Consider the following 18,806-nt stretch of genomic DNA (forward strand, 5'->3'; position numbering starts at 1 on the left):
GCTTTAGTTAAATTGCCCCCACCGCCATTTTGAAGTGCAGGACACTGAATACATGAGATGCTGCAGGCATTTTAATTAGAGCGGCTCTTAGAGCCATTCCAATTAAAGTGCCCCCCTCCCAATCCCCCCAGAGCATGTGTAAAGCAAGCAGTAGTGTTTTAGTAGTTACAAACACTATTAGGCAGTCACAACCAAAAACATCCTTCCCCCTCAATCCAATCCAGGCCAGTGTAGATTAGTAAAAATGCGAAATCTGCTAACTAACACAATGTTTAAAGAAAGACCTTGCAAGTAGATAAGACAAAAAAAAAACTGTTCAGAAAGGCACTAGCTTTTTGTGGTCAGCAGAGGGGGAAATATAGAGCTGACCATGACCAGTTGCCACAGGTTATAAATAAGATTTGTCCTGTGTACACTGGCTGCTAAACTGGATTTAAAATCATGTTGATTAATGTGTTTTGAAACATGACATGACTTTCCAGGCTATCCCAGTCCTGAGGGGGTGGGTGGGATACCACTAAGGCGCTAGAAATGTCCATTTTTGCCAAGATCTGAAGCCTCAAAGCAAAGGACAAAAATTCGCTGTCCACAAATATAAACCTGTCAGGGCATATTGCTTAGCCTTAGATGATACATTTAGTATTTTAGGAGAATCAGCTTTAGCTAAAGGAAGCTTGAAATGCTGCATATTTCAGGTTGCACATGCAAAGAGAAGGCTTCTGTTGTGTCATGCTCAGTCCAAGTAGAAAGGGAAAATTTATAAGGTGGTATTCCTTGCACACCTCCATACCTATAGACATAGGAATGTAAAACTGGAAAGGACTACCTTGTCACTGAGTCCAGGTACCTATGATGGCTGAGAGCCATGTCATAGCCATTTATCCAAAACGGTCCAAAAGAACATGGCCTCTGATCCCTCCATCACACTGCAGCAGCAAATGTATCTTTAGCACAAAAAATTCCAAGGCCTCAAAAACGACAGCATGCCACAGGAAGAAAACATGTAAGAATATACCATTTCAGACTGGGTTGGAGAGCCACATATTCTATCACAATGCCTTGTAGATCAAATTGTTAGAAATAGTTTTCTCAACCAATAAGGAGGCTTGCACTGTTTAAACGCACCTCTGCCCTTATGAATTCAGCTAACCCTCAGCACCTTGCAGGGGATAGGCTAGATCAGGGGTGGGCAAAATGCAGCCTGTGGGCCAGATGTTGCCCTCCAAGCCATTCTATCCGGCCTGCGGGGCCCCTAAAAATTTAGAAAATTAATATTTATCTGCCCTGGGCTGCCTGTCATACAGCCCTCGATGGCTTGCCAAAACTCAGTAAGTGGCTCTCCGCCCGAAATAATTGCCTGCCCCTGGGCTAGAGAGTTGCCCGCAGGATTCAAACTGACCCAAAGGCTTGGGGGCATTTCCAGATGGCTTTGGGTGCTGCTCTGACTCCAGGGTATCATTTCTCTGGATGTGTGTCAGAGTACGAAAGGCCCTCAGCCAATCTTAACCCTGAAAACTCCCTATTTTTCTCCAAGTGCCATGTGCCTTGACTCCCTTAGTCTTGTTAGAAACAGGAGGAGCAGCTCTGTCTAGCTTGAGGATGAGTGTAAGGGACTCGGGGGAAAAAATTAGCAAGTCAGTGGTGTAGACCCTGGAGGAGGAAAGCCAGCAACAGTGAGACAGAGAGATTAATTTAGTTGTTGTGAGGGCAGGTGACACCTCACTCAGGCAGATGTCTATAACCCACTTAAATGCACTGGATAGCAGATATTTTGGGAAGAAACAGCTTTACCTTCATGGGGATGTGCAATGTCATTGGTGCTGGGCACTACAGAAAAAGACAGACAAGATGGAGTGATTTAGCAACTGGAAAGGGGGAAAGAAAAGAATTAGCAGCAAAGAAGTGGAATATGGCCAGACCCCAGTACCAGAAACCATCGGGTGGTTATCAGGGAACTCTTTAATAAGCTAAATCACAAAAAGGAAGCTTATAAGAGGAGGAAACTTGGACAAACAACTTGGGAGGAGTATAAAGATATTACTCAGGCATGCACGGATGAAGTCAGGAAGGCCAAAGTACAATTAGAGTTGCAGCAATGGACATGAAGGGTAACAAGGAGGGTTTCTACAAGTACACCAGTAACAACAGGAGGATCAGGGAAAGTGTGGGTCCCTTACTGAATGGGGCATGCAACTTTGTGACAGAGGATGCAGAAAAGGCTGAAGTGTTCAATGCCTCCTTTGCCTCTGTCTTCGCAGGCAAGGTCAGCTCCTAGACTACTGAACCTGGCAGCACAGTTTGGAGAGGAGGGGAGCAGCCAACTGTAGCAAAAGAACAGGTTAGGGACTATTTAAAAAAGCTGGATATATACAAGTCCATGGGGCTGGATGGGATGCACCCAAGGGTGCTGAGGGAGTTGGCCATTGTGACTGCAGAGCAATTGGCCATCATCTTTGAAAACTCATGGTGATCAGGAGAGGTCCTGGACGATTGGAAAAAGGCAAATATGGTGCCCATATTTAAGAAAGGGAAAAAAGGAAGACCTAGGGAACTGCAGACCAGTCAGCCTCGCCTCAGTTGCTAGAAAAATCATGGAAAAAGGTCCGCAGGGAAACCTTTCTAAGCACTTAGAGGAGATGAAAGTGATCAAGAACAGTCAGCACGGATTCACCAAGGGTAAATCATTCCTGACCAACCTGATTGCCTTCTATGATGAGATGACTGGCTCTGTAGATGCAGGTATACCTTGACTTTAGCAAGGCTTTTGATATGGTATCCCACAACATTCTTGCAGGCAAGCTAAGGAAGTACGGGTGGACCAATGGAGTGTAAGGTGAACAGAAAACTGGCTGGATCATCAGGCTCAGAGGGTAGTAGTCAATGGCTCAATGTCTAGTTGGCTGCTGGTATCAAGTACAGTGCGCCAGGGGTTGGTCGTGGGGACAGTTTTATTCAATATCAACAACCTGGAAGATGGTACAGAGTTCACCCTCAGCAAGTTTGCAGATGTCACCAAGTTGTGGGGCGTAATAAATACACTGGAGGATAGGGTTAGTATTACGAGAGAGCTAGACAAATTGGAGGACTGGACCAAAAGATCTCTCATGAAGTTCAATAAGGACAAGTGCAAAGTCCTGCACTTAGGAGGGAACAATCCCATGCACCAGTACAGGCTGGGGGCTGACTGGCTGGGCAGCAGCTCTGCAGAAAAGGACCTGGGGGTTATAGTGGACAATAAGTTGCATATGAGTCAACAGTGTGCTCTTGTTGTCAAGAAGGCTAATGTCATACTGGGCTGCATTGGTAGATGTGTTGCCAGCAGATCAAGGGAAATAATTATTCCCCTCTATTCTGCACTGGTGAGGCCACATGTGGAGTACTGTGTCCAGGTTTGGGGCCCCCACTACAGAAAGGATGTAGACAAATTGGAGAGTCCAGTAGAGGGCAACAAAAATGGTTAGAGGACTGGGGGTCATGATTTATGAGGAAAGACTGAGGGAACTGGGCTTGCTTACTCTGGAGAAGAGAAGACTGAGTGGAGATTTAATAGCAGCCTTTAACTACCTGAAGTGGGATTCGAAAGGAGATGGAGCTAGGCTGTTCTCAGTGGTGACAGATGACAGAACAAGGAACAGTCTCAAGTTGCAGCAAGGGAGGTTTACATTAGATATTAGGAAGAACTTGCTTACTAGGAGGGAAGTAAAACACTGCAACAGATTACCCAGAGAGGTGGTGAAATCTCTGTCCTTGGAGGTTTTTAAGACCCAGCTAGACAAAGCCTTGGCTGAGATGTAGTTGGGGATGGTCCTGCTTTGAGCAGGGGGTTGGACTAGATGACCTCCTGAGGTCCCTTCCAGTCCTCATTTTCCATGATTCTATGAAGAAGGAAGAAGTTACCCCACCATCATCCCTCACTGTAGGTAATATGTTTCATCCCAGTGTTTCTCAGGAGGCAAAGTGTAATAACTGTCATTACCTTATCATGGAATTACTGGTATTGATATCTTTTACCAATAACTATGCCACACAGGTTTTTGTGCTCCTAAGAGGGTTCTGGCCTGACAGGTTTTGAGCCTCTATCTAGGGGACAAGTACAGATGAGCAACAGCACCAGTTTTCCCCCATTCTGCCCTTGGCAGTATGCCTCAGCTATGACTTGGATGAATTGGTCCTAGGATGGGAACAGGAATGATGTCTCCCGCACTCATTCAGTCTTCAATCTCTCCAATGAGACTGTCAACAAACCTCCAGGAAGATTTGCCAAATGGGGACACCAGGCCATTTGGAATTGACCTGGAGGGACACTGGGTAACTATCACATGACAAAGTCTTTTGGGCACTACTAAACCACATTAGGCCACATTGAATGCAGAAATTGAAACCCAAAGGTTTCTCAGGCGTTTAGGCAATGACGCACAGCACAGTAAGAGATGGCGAGATGGGAGCCCAGGAAGGGTGGCTGTGCCTCAAGGAAGTGATCCTTCAGGCACAGAGGGAGACTATCCTGAGGCAGGGGAAAAGGGGCCAAGAGGCCTCCTTGGCTGACCAGAGAAATCCAGAGCAGCCTAAGGGCGAAAAGGGAGGCATATAAGCAGTGGAAACAGGGAGAGATTACTAAAGAGGAGTATGCCTCCTCAGCTCGCAGTTGTAGGGAGGCAGTTAGAAAGGCCAAAGCTACCATGGAGCTGAGGATGGCATCCCAAGTTAAGGATAACAAAAAATTGTTTTTCAGATATATAGGGAGTAAAAGGAAGGCCCAAGGCGGTATAGGACCACTACTGAACAGGTAAAAGCAATTGGTGACAGACAGGGGGGACAAGGCTGAACTCCTCAATGAGTTCTTTGCCTCAGTGTTCCTAAACGAGGGGCATGACAAATCTCACAATGGGATTGTAGAGAGGCAACAGCAGGGCGCCAGACCACCAACCATTGACCCTGAGATGTTGCAGAGTCACTTGGAAGGACTGGATGCCGTTTAAGTCGGCAGGCCCGGACGAGCTCCATCTGAGGGTACTGAAGGCACTGGCTGATGTCACTGCACAGCCACTGGCAAGAATATTTGAGCACTCATGGCACATGGGCCAGGTCCTTGAGGACTGGAAAAGGGCCAATGTGGTCCCTGTTTTCAAGAAGGGGAGGAAGGAGGATCCAGGCAAGTATAGGCCAGTCAGTCTCACCTCCATCGTTGGCAAAGTCTTTGAAAAGATTATTAAGGCTCAAATATGTGACAGCCCAGCAGGAAAAATTATGCTGAAGGGAAACCAGCATGGGTTCGTAGCAGGTAGATCATGTCTGACTAATCAAGTCTCTTTTTATGACCAGGTTACAAAACACCTGGATGCAGGAGTAGGGGTAGATATCATTTACTTAGACTTCAGGAAGGCCTTCGATACGGTATCCCACCACATACTGGTGAACAAATTAAGAAGCTGTGACTTGGATGATTACACAGTCCGGTGGCTGGCAAATTGGCTAGAGGGTTGTACCCACAGAGAGTGGTGGTGGACGGGTCGGTATCGACCTGGAAGGACATGGGCAGTGGGCTCCCGCAGGGCTTGGTCCTTGGACCAATACTCTTCAATGTCTTCATCAGTGACCTGGACAAGGGAGTGAAATGTATTCTGTCCAACTTTGCGGATGATACAAAACTGTGGGGAGAAGTTGACACACCAGAGGGCAGGGAACAACTACAGGCAGACCTGGACAGGTTGGACAAATGGGCAGAAAACAACAGAATGCGATTTAACAAGGAGAAATGCAAGGTGCTGCACCTAGGGAGGAAATATGTCCACCACACCTACTGCCTAGGAAATCACCTGCTCGGCAGCACAGAAGTGGAAAGGGATCTCAGAGTCCTAGTGGACTCCAAGATGAACATGAGTCATCAGTGTGACAAAGTCATCAGCAAAGCTAACTGCACTTTATCACGCATCAGCAGATGCGTGACAAACAGAACCAAGGAGGTGATACTTCCCTTCTATCGGGCGCTGGTCAGACCGTAGTTGGAATACTGTGTCCAGTTTTGGGCGCCACACTTCAAGAGGGATGTGGATAACCTGGAGAGGGTCCAGAGAAGGGCCACTCGTATGGTTAAGGGCTTGCAGACCAAGCCCTACGAGAAGAGACTAGGGCACCTGGACTTCTTCAGCCTCCGCAAGAGAAGGTTGAGAGGCGACCTTGTGGCTGCCTATAAATTCATCACAGGGGTGCAGAAGAGAATTGGTGAGGCTCTGCTCACCCAGGCACCCCTGGGGGTTACAAGAAATAATGGCCATAAGCTAGCAGAGAGCAGATTTAGACTGGACATAAGGAAGAACTTCTTCACAGTTAGAGTGGCCAAAATCTGGAATGGGCTCCCAAGGGAGGTAGTGCTCTCCCCTACCCTAGGGGTCTTCAAGAGGAGGTCATATGGGCATCTGGCTGGGGTCATCTGAACCCAGCACTCTTTCCTGCCTATGCAGGGGTCAGACTCAGTGATCTATTGAGGTCCCTTCTGACCCTAACATCTATGAATCTATGAAAGGGTTCCTATACCAATACAATTCCCCAGAGAGGAAAGGTGGATTCTGGATAATATGCATGAAAGACAGACCTCTAACCAGGGCATCTTACACTGAATCAAGGTAGTAGATGCCTGCTAATACATGGCACATCTCCATTAAGGTAAAACCGATTTAGGGGTTTTGTTGGCTGACTGAATTTGAGGAAGCTCAGCCAGAAGCAAGTGGAAGAAGTTGCAGAACAGGCTGCAGAGTTAGCATTATCAACATGTCTGTTAGTAGGCAGGGTGTAGATGCACCCAGTGTGTGGTGGACACAGCTTTGGCAAAGAGCAATAAAGAGCCAAGTCTGCATCAGTACAGCTCCTAACATAGTTTAGAGCAGGCTCAGGGTTTCTCTAAACCTGGGCTGTTCAACTGGCAGCCCATGAGGAGTTAAACTGTGTCCTCTCCCTGGCTCCTGCCCAACCTACAATAGCAGTCAGAGCCTCTGGTCTCCTGCTCCCACCTCCTGCCCTTGCCTCAGGGGGCAGGCAGTGGAGCAACACAGAAAGCAGAGGGTAAGCCTGGGGTGTGTGGTGTAGTGTAAGGAGATGGAGGGAGCCTGAGATGTGCAGTGCAATGGTGGGGGTTACGGACACAGTGCAGGGGCAGAGGGAAGGCTGTTGGTATCCATTGCATGTGTGTTTGGGGTGGGGGAGGTGGGCACACAGTGAGGAATGGGGCTCATGGGCATACAGTGCAGCAGTGCGGCAGCAGGCATTCATGGTGTACAGTATGTGTGGCATGCAGTCTGGCTGCTTAGAAGATGAACAATCCTGCTCCAAACTACACCAACTGGTTATATGCCTAAGGGAATGGCTCTTCAGCTTGGGATCACTATGGCACCCTATTCTTCTAGCCACATCTCCCTCCTTTTTTATTATAAACCTAATAATCCTTATGTACTAAGGTGCAGGAGAGGAGGGAACAGGATAAGAGAGAAGGGAATCTTGGGTAGATCTGCTGGCTTTACAGATCCTTTGTATTACCAGATCAGGAAAAGGGAACCACATGATAAAAACCAAACCATTAAGTCAGGTGGGGTAGGGAGCTATGGTGGTTTGAACTGAAAGGCTATGGCAGTTTGCATCACATTGTTATTAAACCTGCAGTCACTGGTATGGACATTAAACATCAAAAGGACAAGTCAGATGTTTGACCCAAAATAACATTTCAGCAATTCAATCATGTCCTTTGCACTACAGACTTCAGACAGCATGACATAGTAACTGCTGCCTGTTATTGATCTGCTTGGTACTGTAGCTGACAATGGCCTGTGGTTGAATGATTTATTTTTAAATCTTATTCGGGTTATCATAAGGGGTGATCAATGATACAAAATTCTGAATCAAAGAATTAGTTTCGTATACAGTATCCCTCTTTAAACATATGAATGTAGTTCTCTGCAAACACTAAAACAATCACAGCTAGGGTGCAGAGCAATCCATTACGAAATAAGTAGTAGGTAGAAAAAAATGCTTAGTCACTTGAAGTCCGTGTTCTTTTTACAGCTGTTGTTCTTGAGCATTAATGTAGTTGGGTTTGCATCTCAGAAAACAGTCACCTAGATCAGCGGTTCTTAACCTTTTGCACCTTATGTCCCACCAACCATTTTATCAAAAAACCCTGGTCCCATCATGATAAAAACAAAACCCTACTTTTTTCAGGAAATGTGTTTTTAGATTTACATGCATTTTAGTATTATATTAATCATGATTTTTTCAAGTGGGCAATGAGTTGAAGTCCCACCTACATGACCTTCGCATCCCACTGACTGAGAAACACTGACCTAGATCAGCTGGGGCCAACTTCTTTGGCCCCACACCCTGCCCTAGTGCTACTTCAATCTCTTTCTCCTCCCTGACTTGCTGCTGTCCTTTCTACGCCCTGCCTGATCTGCTACTTTGCTTTCTGTTTCCTGCCCTGCGCTCCATGCCAATCTGCTGCTCTGTTTTCTGCTCCTTGCCCTGTCTGCCGCTGTCCCCTTCCAGTCTTTTGTCTACCACATACAGATGCTGTCCATGCGACTTTTGGCATGCATGCCACAGACTGGCCACACCTGACACAGACCATGAACTTATGACTACATAAATGTCCAAAGGTACTTAGCACTCTTCCAAAAATTTCTGGCCTCAATTAACAAAAATTTCTCTGCACTTCCATGTCATCTTCCATCCAAGAAATGCAAGGCCTTTGTAAATACTACTACAACCCTGAAGTGGGTCCTGTCATTATTCTCATTTCACAGATTCAGACAATGAGGTCCAGAAAAATGAAACAACATGCCCAGGATCATACAGGGATGTCAGAGATAGAACTGGTAATAGAACCCAGTCCTCCTGGCTCCTGCTTCTGCTCGCTAAGCCATAAGGAATACCTTCTCTTTCACCTGGTACCCATCTAGGAGGAAAGAAAATAACCAAACTTGGTATTGCAATATTAAATTGGAGACTTTAAATCCTGAAAGGAAAGGAATTCAGCTTACAATTTCCTAGAGTTGCCCTAAATTCCTCTTAAACCTACTACACAAAGGCATTACAGCAGGACCAATCACTTGAATAACATTCCATAAGAGTGTTGTGACCTGCAACTCACAAACAGAAAACTTGTCAACCACCCAAGCACAGTGCAAAAAGCCAGGAAACAAAGTTGAGTGTAGGCTACTGGTCCTGCACATACAAAGGTTCAGAGAACAAAGGGAAAGAGGTAACAATACTGAGCATTTTATATCTTAAAAGTGTTTTAAAATCTTAACTATTGATGGCTGTGAAAACTTGGACAGTGCCTCTTGTACAAAAATGCAAGACTATGGCTGGGGCAAGACTGGATTGTGGTGACAAGTCTGCCACAAGAAAAATTAATCTCCGCTATGGCTGCAACCCATTAGGAGAAAATGGAGCTTGTGGCACCCAAAACCAGACCCATGCCATAAAATAATGAGTGATGGTTCCTCTAAAAAGGAAAATTGTTGGCAGAGATCTGACACACTCATCACGTGTATAGCCAAGCTAAGGAAGCAAGAGAGAGAGGCTGAGCTAGTATAACTAAAGAAAGCAAGGAAAATACATTTCAATTGAACTAGCAACTAAAGAAGACAAAAGACTAAATACACATTTCAAGCAACACCTGTAAAAGGTGCACTGAATAAAGGAAAGATGTCCTGTATGTGAAACACATCCTCATATTTCTCAAAACAGGCATCCAAGTCTCAATCATTCAATGTCTGTCTGGAGTTTTGTAATTGAACTGTCACCAGTACAAGCTATTGCAAATTTGCCCCATTGTTAAACAAATACCCAGAGATGGGTCCGGTAACCAGTGCCTCCTGTTTAGCCACTCAAGACCCATCATATTTAATTTCCAAGCTAGACAGTAGCTGCAAGAAACACAAGTCTTCACACCTGGACAAATCAAAAAACAGGAGCCAGGCAATTTAACAACTGCAATGTGATGGTCACCCTTGTCCTCCCTGTTCTGTTCGGACTTTAATTGACCAGCCATCAAGGAAAAATGCTTTGAAGCTATAGAATTAAAACAGCATAAAAAAGTGATACAAAACTGCCAGCAAAGTGTGCAATCCAGGCAAGATCAAGACTCCATCCTGTACCCAGCCCATGAGCAAAAGCTGTGAAACCACACTCTGTGAAAGCTGTGAAGATAAGAACTGCTTCTTGCCTGCTTGGGTAAAGATCTCTTGCAGATAAAATAGTACAAGGACTGTAATAGCTCATGTATTGAATATTAAGAAAGAGTCTTTTTCTGTCATTTAGTTTTGTAGCTTTTTGGTAGTTATTAAAGCAAACCTTTCTGCTATTAGTCAACTGAGTGTTGTGTCAATTCTTAAAGCACTAGGTTTAAAATCCCCAGGTTTAAAATCGTTTGTAAGTGCAACAGTTATCACCACAGCAACCCTGAGGTCATTAGCTATTTCACAGATCAAGAACCTGAACCAAAAGAGGGCAAAAGTGAAGTGAAACTTAGACCTATGTAGCAACAAACAGCCCTAACTCTTCCAGAGCCCAAAAATATACAAGCAAACAATGTGCAATTAAAACTCCAATCCCAGCAGATTTCTGCAGAGAACAAATTCCCTAACTGCCCTCCCCCATGCCCCAGAGTTCAGTGTGTGAATGCTTGTGCTAGACCCTTGCTTCCTGACCCAGATGAGACAGCAAACATCCATCATTACTGAAAACTTCCTTGTGTTGCTTGTCAGCCACATGGAGTTTCTTCCCCCAGCTCTCCCCCATATCCCACCTCATACTTTACAATAATAAACTTGGGTAACAGGTTAGCAGTCTGATTTCCTTTCCTATTTAAGTGACATTGTAAAGCTACTGCTTGCTGCTTTATGTTCTAGATTCAGCATTAAGGGCGCTGACGAATATGAGTACCCCCACTCTAACTCATGGCACTTTATATAAAGGTTTTATTTCCTTTTAAAACTGATTAAAACCCTAGCTTTTTTTTTCTTTTAAATGTTTCTTTCTTGGGTATATGATAAAAAATTGATGATCTATAGTTAAAATCAACTCCTTTCAAGAAGCAACTATTCTTCCTAAGTTCCAAAAAAAAACTAGTCATATTGTTGGGCCACAAGCCACAGTGTCCCCAGCCTGGCTAGTGAAGATATTGATGTAAAGTCACACCTGCCTGGTAAGGGATGGATTAGAAAAGTTCCAGAGAACATGAACTGTTGAACCATGAGCTAGTTTTGAGGGCTGAAGCATACCTGGATGGTTCAAAGTTTCAGCAGAAAGCCTGCGAGGTGAATGTTGCAATTCATCTGTATGCATGTGCATAAGGGTGTGATGTCCAAGTGATTGACGGGTGTCTGTCAACTGTGTGTATAAAGGGAGCAGGTCTGAGGGATCCGTGTTCCCTGTGCATGGATAGTGTTCCCTGAGATTTGCCTGTGAGAGTGAGTGAGAGTCCTGGGGGACTAATAACTCATGTCTTGCTGTGCAATTGGTGGGTGCATGCCTGGAGGGCCCAGGGGTGGTCAACAGTCAATGTGGCCTAGTGCATGTGGGTATCCCATATGCACAGTAAGCAGTGGCAGGGAATCGGTGGCTGGATGAGCTGCGTGAGTGCAGAGTGAGGGTCTGGGAGGACCAAGACCTCTATTGTGGTGGCTGGAGGATAAGTCAGGGTTGAGTGGCTGGAGGAGTAGCCAGTCTCCTGTCTGTGTGTGGAAGCTGAACATGGCTGGAGGCCCTGGGAGGCCAAAGGCCAGTGTGCTTCAGTGAATGCCTGAGGTGACAGCAAACTGAAGGGTGACTGAGCCTCAGTGAGTGAATGCAGAGTGGGTGCAAGCCTGAGAGGCTAATATCCCCTTTGTGTGCTCTTTGTATTGAGGCTGAGAGGTGCAGCCACACTATCTGCTAGCTGTGAAAGAGCTTGATATTGCTCTCTGGTGCCCTCTCTGGTTTGTATTATTGTTGCTGTTTACACTGGGATTGTACTGTTGTTGATAAAGGGGATTGTATTGAATTGTTGTTAGTATTGTTGATCTTGCTGTTGTTGTTAATATAGTTGTGATTACTCCTCTACCCAGTGTTGGTATCATTTACTAATTAATGTGCTCATAGCATCAAACTGGGGCCGGGCTGTAGGCCAATAATCTGATGAGAGATAAGCTACCCACCATTTTTTCCCCCCGAGACATACTCTTCAAGGATTAATGCCCCTCATTAGTATGATTAAGAGTTTGCCTCAACAATATACACCTGAATTCCTTTTTGCTACAGTGTCTCCCAAATATTTTAATCATGTAGACAGTGAAGACCAGTAATTCCAAAAAGATCCTTTTGGAAATGCACTGCCATGCACCAATAATAGGTGACCTGATGATTTGTTGCAAGTATATTGGTCTGAAATCTCTGTGGAATAATAAAGCTATCCACTTGTGCAGACAGAAAGCCAGTACAGCCACCCATCAGCCAAATAAAATCATTGACAAAAAATGGTCAGATCATATGAATGTTCCTTACAACACTGCCCAAAAGGCACAAACACTCTGGTTCTGAGAACATCAAGGAAGAAACAAGTCTCAGAGACGCGGGCTTTTAGCTAATTGGACTTGGCTGGCTTTCTTATAGAAGGAAAAATTAGAAATACTACCAAATACAATGGGATGTAAGAGGAGATGCAGGCTCTGAGGCAGCTGTATCCTAAAGCACTTAGGTACAGTATGCTCACAGCAACACAGCGCACATAGGAAGAGAGCAGCAGCATCTGCATAACCTGAATCCTCCAGATGGTTTTCAAAGCAGCTCCAAGCAAAGCCTATTCACCAGTCCAGGCTGGAGGTGCTAAATATACAGATTTATTTATTTTTAATGTTATGTATTCCAGGCCAAATTAGCCCAAACGAATTCCAAATCCAAGAGTCCAGAACCATAAGTGGCCCTACTACTGGCAAACATCCTCCACCCCCATCTGGGGCTTCAGATGTTTCCAAAACCTTTGGTGGGCATCCTACTTACAGGTCCAAGCCCAGAGGCTCGGGGTTCGGATGCCCCCAAGTTTTGTCCTCAGCTGTAAGGCCCCAGGGCCAAGCCAGGAAGGAGTCTCCCATTTCCATAAAGTGGGCTTAAAACCAAGACTGTCCCACTCTAGCAGCTGCGTAGGAGGTTTACTATACATTACCTTGGCAGGTACTATCCCCATGCCAGGAGAGTGGTCTTCCCTGGGAGCAACTAGGAAGACAACCTTCATGGTCACGGTGTTTCCCTTGCCAGGGAAGCATAGCTTATGCTTGATCTGAGCCCACAAGAGGCCAAGAAGTGCTTTACTGGAAGAAGCAGTGCGTTACTTTGACCTGGCTCTGCAGCATCTGTATAGATTGGGCACTTCAGCAGGGCTTTTTGGCAATTTTATCTAATAGCTGATAGCTGTGCAGGAGTGCACAGAGTTTAAAGTAAAGCTCCATTTTTTGTTAATATCTGCAAGTAGCCTAAGTGACAGCAAGTCTATGACATCACAGGCATTGGGATCCCAGACTTACCTCTCATTTTCCTGTGTTGACATGAGATATCTCCCAGACTGAGAACAGATAACCTAAGAACATGCCTGATGAATGGTTGGAGAAGGCAGCTGGAGGGATACTGCTAAACACCATGATTTAACAAACCTTATGCTATTTAATTCCTGCTCTGCTCTGCTCCAAAGGGAACATTTCTCTCTCCTGATTTTGGTCTGCCTACAGGAGGTGTACAATAATATTTCCCCTGACTGTTCGAGGCCCCCACATATAACTCATGAATTCTGATTAATACCATGAAGTTATTAGCTTATTGCTATTATGCAAATTGCTATACCACAAATTCCTTTGTGTTGGTGTGTAACCACCTCTGCAGACAAGGCCTCTGTCATTTCCCAGCATACCAAAAACAATAATGGGTACTTGAATCTCAGTGGCTACTGAAATGGGAACAGCCTGGTACCAGGGGCTAGCTGAGGCCTAGGCAAACCAGTTATGCCACTTTTGTCTGCAAAGGGCTTGGAATTTATAGTTACTAAAGACTGAACAATGGATGTTGAGGGGATGGAGCAGCCTAAGAAACATACAGCCATATCTATCTCAGAGACAAACAGAAAGGATTGGACAGCAGAGGCAAAGCAATGGCTTTTGTGACAGGGAGAGCCCATTTTAGCTGCGAGACCAGACAAGCTCAAAGACAAACCAAGAGCTGACTGCTTGAACAGGGACAGTTGTAATGTTTGTGAATATCTTCTGATTTCACTAGTATTGTTCAAAGAGGTTAAACCAAACCAGAGTGAAGATGAAAAGTATATGGAAACAAAAATTAAATAAAAACACAACCCCAATCTTCCACAGGTCTCAAGAGACCACAAACCTTTGAAAAGCAGCTTTCAGGATAAACACAGGAACACTGTACTGTACTGCATGTACTGCTGCTGAATGATGCGACTGACCTTCAGTTAATTCTCAGTCAGATAACAGGGGTTTATGCTCTGTTGATATTACCACAGCTCAATACAGGATATGGAGCATTTAGCATGGGCATATGGAAAAGTAATTAAAATTAGGCAGAAGTGTTTGAATAACTCTGTCAATTTGTTTTAGTAGTTGGAAGTGCAATATACTCTAAAATACTTTGGACTGGAAACTTCAAACCAATATGTAACCAAAACAACACCCTGTAACATTTAATTATAAAGCCCTGACTGCAGGGCCTAAAAACTGTATGGCTCTAACCTAGTGTATTTTGCCTGAAGCATATTGTTTTTTCAGTAAAAAATAGTAAGTTCCTGGAGAAAAACACACAGTGTCTAACTGTGTCTACTGCTGAGGATTAACAAATAAATAATAAAACCCAGTTACATGAGATTATGAGCAGGCTCACAGAACACTATGACTGATTCTTCTCACACGAGAGGATTTTCTCAGACTTCAGCAGAGAAACATCTGATTTATACTGGTGCAAGAAAAGAATCAGCTCATTACATTTTCATACTTATTCTAGTGCCGTGCAGTCCCTGGTAATTGTTTTAATTGATTTCACCTATTGTTTTGGCATTGTATTACATGGCTACTCAAGATCAGTGGAGGTGCCTACAGCTGCAGATCTTTAGCCTCCCTTGTTTAGTGTTTGGCCTCAAGCAATGGCAGTGGTCAATGCCTAAATGCTTCAAAAGAAAATGAGAAAGCGTTCTGCAGACATGCAATGCTACAATTTTTTAAGTTTGATAGCGCCAAACCTTAATTTTTCAAATATTTCTCTTTACTTCAACAAATGACTTACAGGATCAGAGGGCCCACAGAAGTCTCTGAATATTTTTGGAGGATTGGGCTGAATGATCTCTAGTGCTATACAAGGACCCGAGCACAGTTCTGTGACCATCTCCTGGAAGAGGAAAGCAAATTGGAATTGGTTAGTGTATTGCTGAACGTTCTATTTCACCTGAAAACAAACAAGACCAGGGATGATCAGGAAATATTTCCTCTAGGAAAAACAGCTGCAGGAAATGATGATGGTTACCATCACCATCCTTATTCGATGAAATTGATTCACATTTTGTTGCTTAAGTTCACAACAGAGGGATCAAGTTGGATCCCCTTTTTCTTTAGGATACTGAAGTAGTAGCAGAGGTCAAAATGTTTTTATTCCTTTGTCTTTGGTCTGCTACCATTACTTTTCAACCTGGAATCTGCCATAGCAAGCCGTAACTCTACCTGCTTCACACTGAATATTATATTTAGGGCTAACCCTGAAGATCTTCCAAAATCTTTAGCTGGTACAGAATGCAGTAGGCTACTATCACTGCATCCTGTGTGGAACACATTATGTTGTCTATTTTTGCTTCTGGGTTCTTTCCAAATCAAACTATTGTTTTTAGTTTATAAAGGTGCATCACATGTCTTAGGTCATTGAAGATTCAAGATAATGTTTGTAGCTGTGAAATTAATGGAAGTGGGGCTCACATCAGGGAGTAGAGTGGAAACTGGGAATGCCTTAGAGTACCTATACGCAGGCCCCTTCACATTCTCATTAGAATGCTCCAGCATCACTGCAGCGTCATGTGTATTAAGTCCCCACGTATTTTAAAATGTCCTCAGGGCACTTTATGTAAACCTCATTGAACGATGTTCATATAAAGCATCTCACAGCCATTTTTAAACAGGCAGAGACTTAATACATACTCTTCAGCATTTTAATTAGAGCAGTTGCTCAGTAACCGCTCTAATTAACACCCTCCCCCCCACACCTCCAAGCATGTGTATAGGCAGCCATCCAGACTTCCTTTCTGCATACATGTTACAACAGCAACTGAGACCAGCTTCTTGGCACTGTTTCTTTTCACTATGGGTCCTTGACTCTGGAATATACTGTCAGCTAATTGTGCCTTCTGCCAGCTGGTTTAGTGTGAGCCACAGCCACTTGTCTTTTGAGGTTAAAAACAAAACCTAAAAAAAAAAGGGTCCTTTATTTGGAGTCTTTCTTTAACTCAGAAATATTTGGACCTCCATGCCCACTACTTTCAACAAAGGAAATCAAAATAAATAAATAAATAAGGTTGTCTTTTTCAGTTCAGGCCATGACAATTCACCAAATTGTCTCAGCAGCAACAACCTCCTTAAATCTCTCTCTCAACTAGGGCCCTTAAAGTGTTCCCACCTGGGCTTCATCTGCACCTCATGCTTAACAGTGCTAGCTTCGCCTCCTTGATCATTAGATAATCTCTATACCTTGTCACAAGGTTTTCCTTTATTCTTTTACTGCTGGAATATCAGAACTTTAATATCACTGTGACAAGTTCATCTGTTCTCTAAGGCTCTTTTCTATCAGCCTGGAGGGTGCCAGAATAACAAGGGTGTGTGTGAGTTTTGGGAAGTAAGCTTTAAGTGCAGGCATTCTGTAGTTTCTTAATGAGTTTTACAGGTTCTAAGGCCTGGAACTGGAATAAACAAATGAACTGAAACTGATGAAAAAAAGAGGAAGAGAGGAGACATCAAAATGAAATAAGGTAAGGAAGAGAGGACAAGCTAAGCTATTAATCCTGTTACTCAGATACCAGTTCTTTGTAGGTCAGCCCCAGGGGCAAACTGGTAAACAAGGAAGCAAGAAGGGTAGCAAAAGAACATGGACCGTGTACATCCTGGTATTTGACGATTATAATTAAGACTACAAATGGACAGACAAAGTCAAACACCATTATATAAGGTGACGGTAACATTCCAATGAACTTCCTTGAGATCATGGGTAAAACTTTACCCTTCTGAAAAAAATGAGGGCAGTATTTCACCCCAAAACTGTTATTGTCAGGATGTTCACAGAAACAACAGGTACAGATCACCTGAAAAAATATAATCTGACCTTGTTCCATGCTCTACAAAGAAAGATAAAAAAAAAACAAAAAAACAGAATTCCAAGAAAAGTCTTGTTAGTGCCATCTACTGGCTCTTAATGACAGGTCAAAGGATAGTACACACTCCCATTAATGAGCAATAAATTGCCATAAAGCTGCTACTAATCTGAAGGATTTGCTCAAATCCTTTCACACAAAATAACTGCTAATAGGGAAAAGTGGACAAAATGGGCTTGAACTCATAGACTAGTGTCAACTAAATTCCTCCCAGCAGGCAGATAGTTGGTCTTCTTGATCCTCTACTCTATTCAGTCCACACATACAGTCAGCAATAACATGTGACAAGGAGAGACATTATTCCAAACTACATGGTTATGTTTGGAAGCAGAAGGCTGACAACCAAAGGGTGTTGGTTAAAGTATCCAAGTTTGGTAGTCGTATTACTGCAAGACAAGCTGTAGTAAACATAGTGCCTAATGGCAGATTCTGAAGGATATGAATGAATTTTTAGAGCTTTGCTGGGCTGGGGGAGATTATGGCCAAGCCTTGCAGCTGCCAGGACCCAGGTGGGTCCTGGAACTGGTAGGTGTGCTGACAGGGCACATTGTCCACAGTTGTGGGACTCTGGATACTGACAGCTGCAGGATGTTGCCAGGATGCAGAGTCAGCAGCTGCTGGGGCAGAGAGTCCCTTTAGTTGCAGGACTCCCAACCGTGGTTGGGCATAGTGCACCCCTGCAGTAAGCATCTAGAGCTGTGCAAAGCGTTGGGTGCCAATTCAGTTTGGAGGACATTCAGCCCGATTTGGTGGCCTAATTTCCAAATCCGAATCAAATCAGGGCACCAATTAAAAAGTCCAAATTGATTTGAAGCTCTCCAAATTGATTCAGAAAAGATTTGGAGAGCTTCAATGATTCGGGCAGTTCCTGCCCACTGCAGCAGGAGCTGGAGCCAGACTTGGAGCTGGTAAGTAGCGGCAGCAGGGGAGGGGGGGCTGGAGAAGGGGGGAGGGGACCATGGGTGGACCCCTGCCAGGCCCCATCCACTGCCTGCTTCCCCAGCCCCCCCATAGCTGCCCCACCCAGCCCCAGCCCCTTTAAAAAAAAGTGCCACTCACCGGGTGCTGCATGGGGGGCTCTGCACAAGCCCCCCACCCCAGCTCCCCAATATACCCCAGCTCTGGCCCTTTAAAGGGAAAAAAAAAAACAATCCCCCCTTCCCCTGCCTCACCAGCTCCTGCAGCGACCTCAGGGCTTCTGGGGGCTCATGGAAGAGCCCCCCATATGGTGGGGGGCAGTGGGCATTGCCCCCCAATGAGCAGGATCTGGTGAGTCCAGAGGTTTTGGGTTTTTTTTTTCTCTTAAAGGGCCAGAGTTGGAGTGGGCAGGGCAGCTGGGAGGGGTGGGGGGGGGGGAGAGCAGGGGGGGTCA

The 18,806-nt window shown here is 44.7% G+C and overlaps 1 protein-coding gene across 3 annotated transcripts in view; it reads right to left on the reverse strand.

Moving 5' to 3' along the window:
• NME7 (NME/NM23 family member 7) overlaps positions 1-18,806 on the reverse strand; it is a 194,191-nt gene that overhangs the window by 60,354 nt on the left and 115,031 nt on the right. For all 3 annotated transcript variants that reach the window (XM_019526785.1, XM_019526786.1, XM_019526783.1), the window contains exon 10: positions 15,313-15,414. In XM_019526785.1, coding sequence (XP_019382330.1) covers positions 15,313-15,414 — 102 coding nt within the window. The remainder of the gene's footprint in view (positions 1-15,312; positions 15,415-18,806) is intronic.

The sequence above is a fragment of the Gavialis gangeticus genome, unplaced genomic scaffold, assembly GCF_001723915.1.
Source record: "Gavialis gangeticus isolate Ggan-Ray unplaced genomic scaffold, GavGan_comp1, whole genome shotgun sequence".
Lineage (NCBI taxonomy): Eukaryota > Metazoa > Chordata > Crocodylia > Gavialidae > Gavialis > Gavialis gangeticus.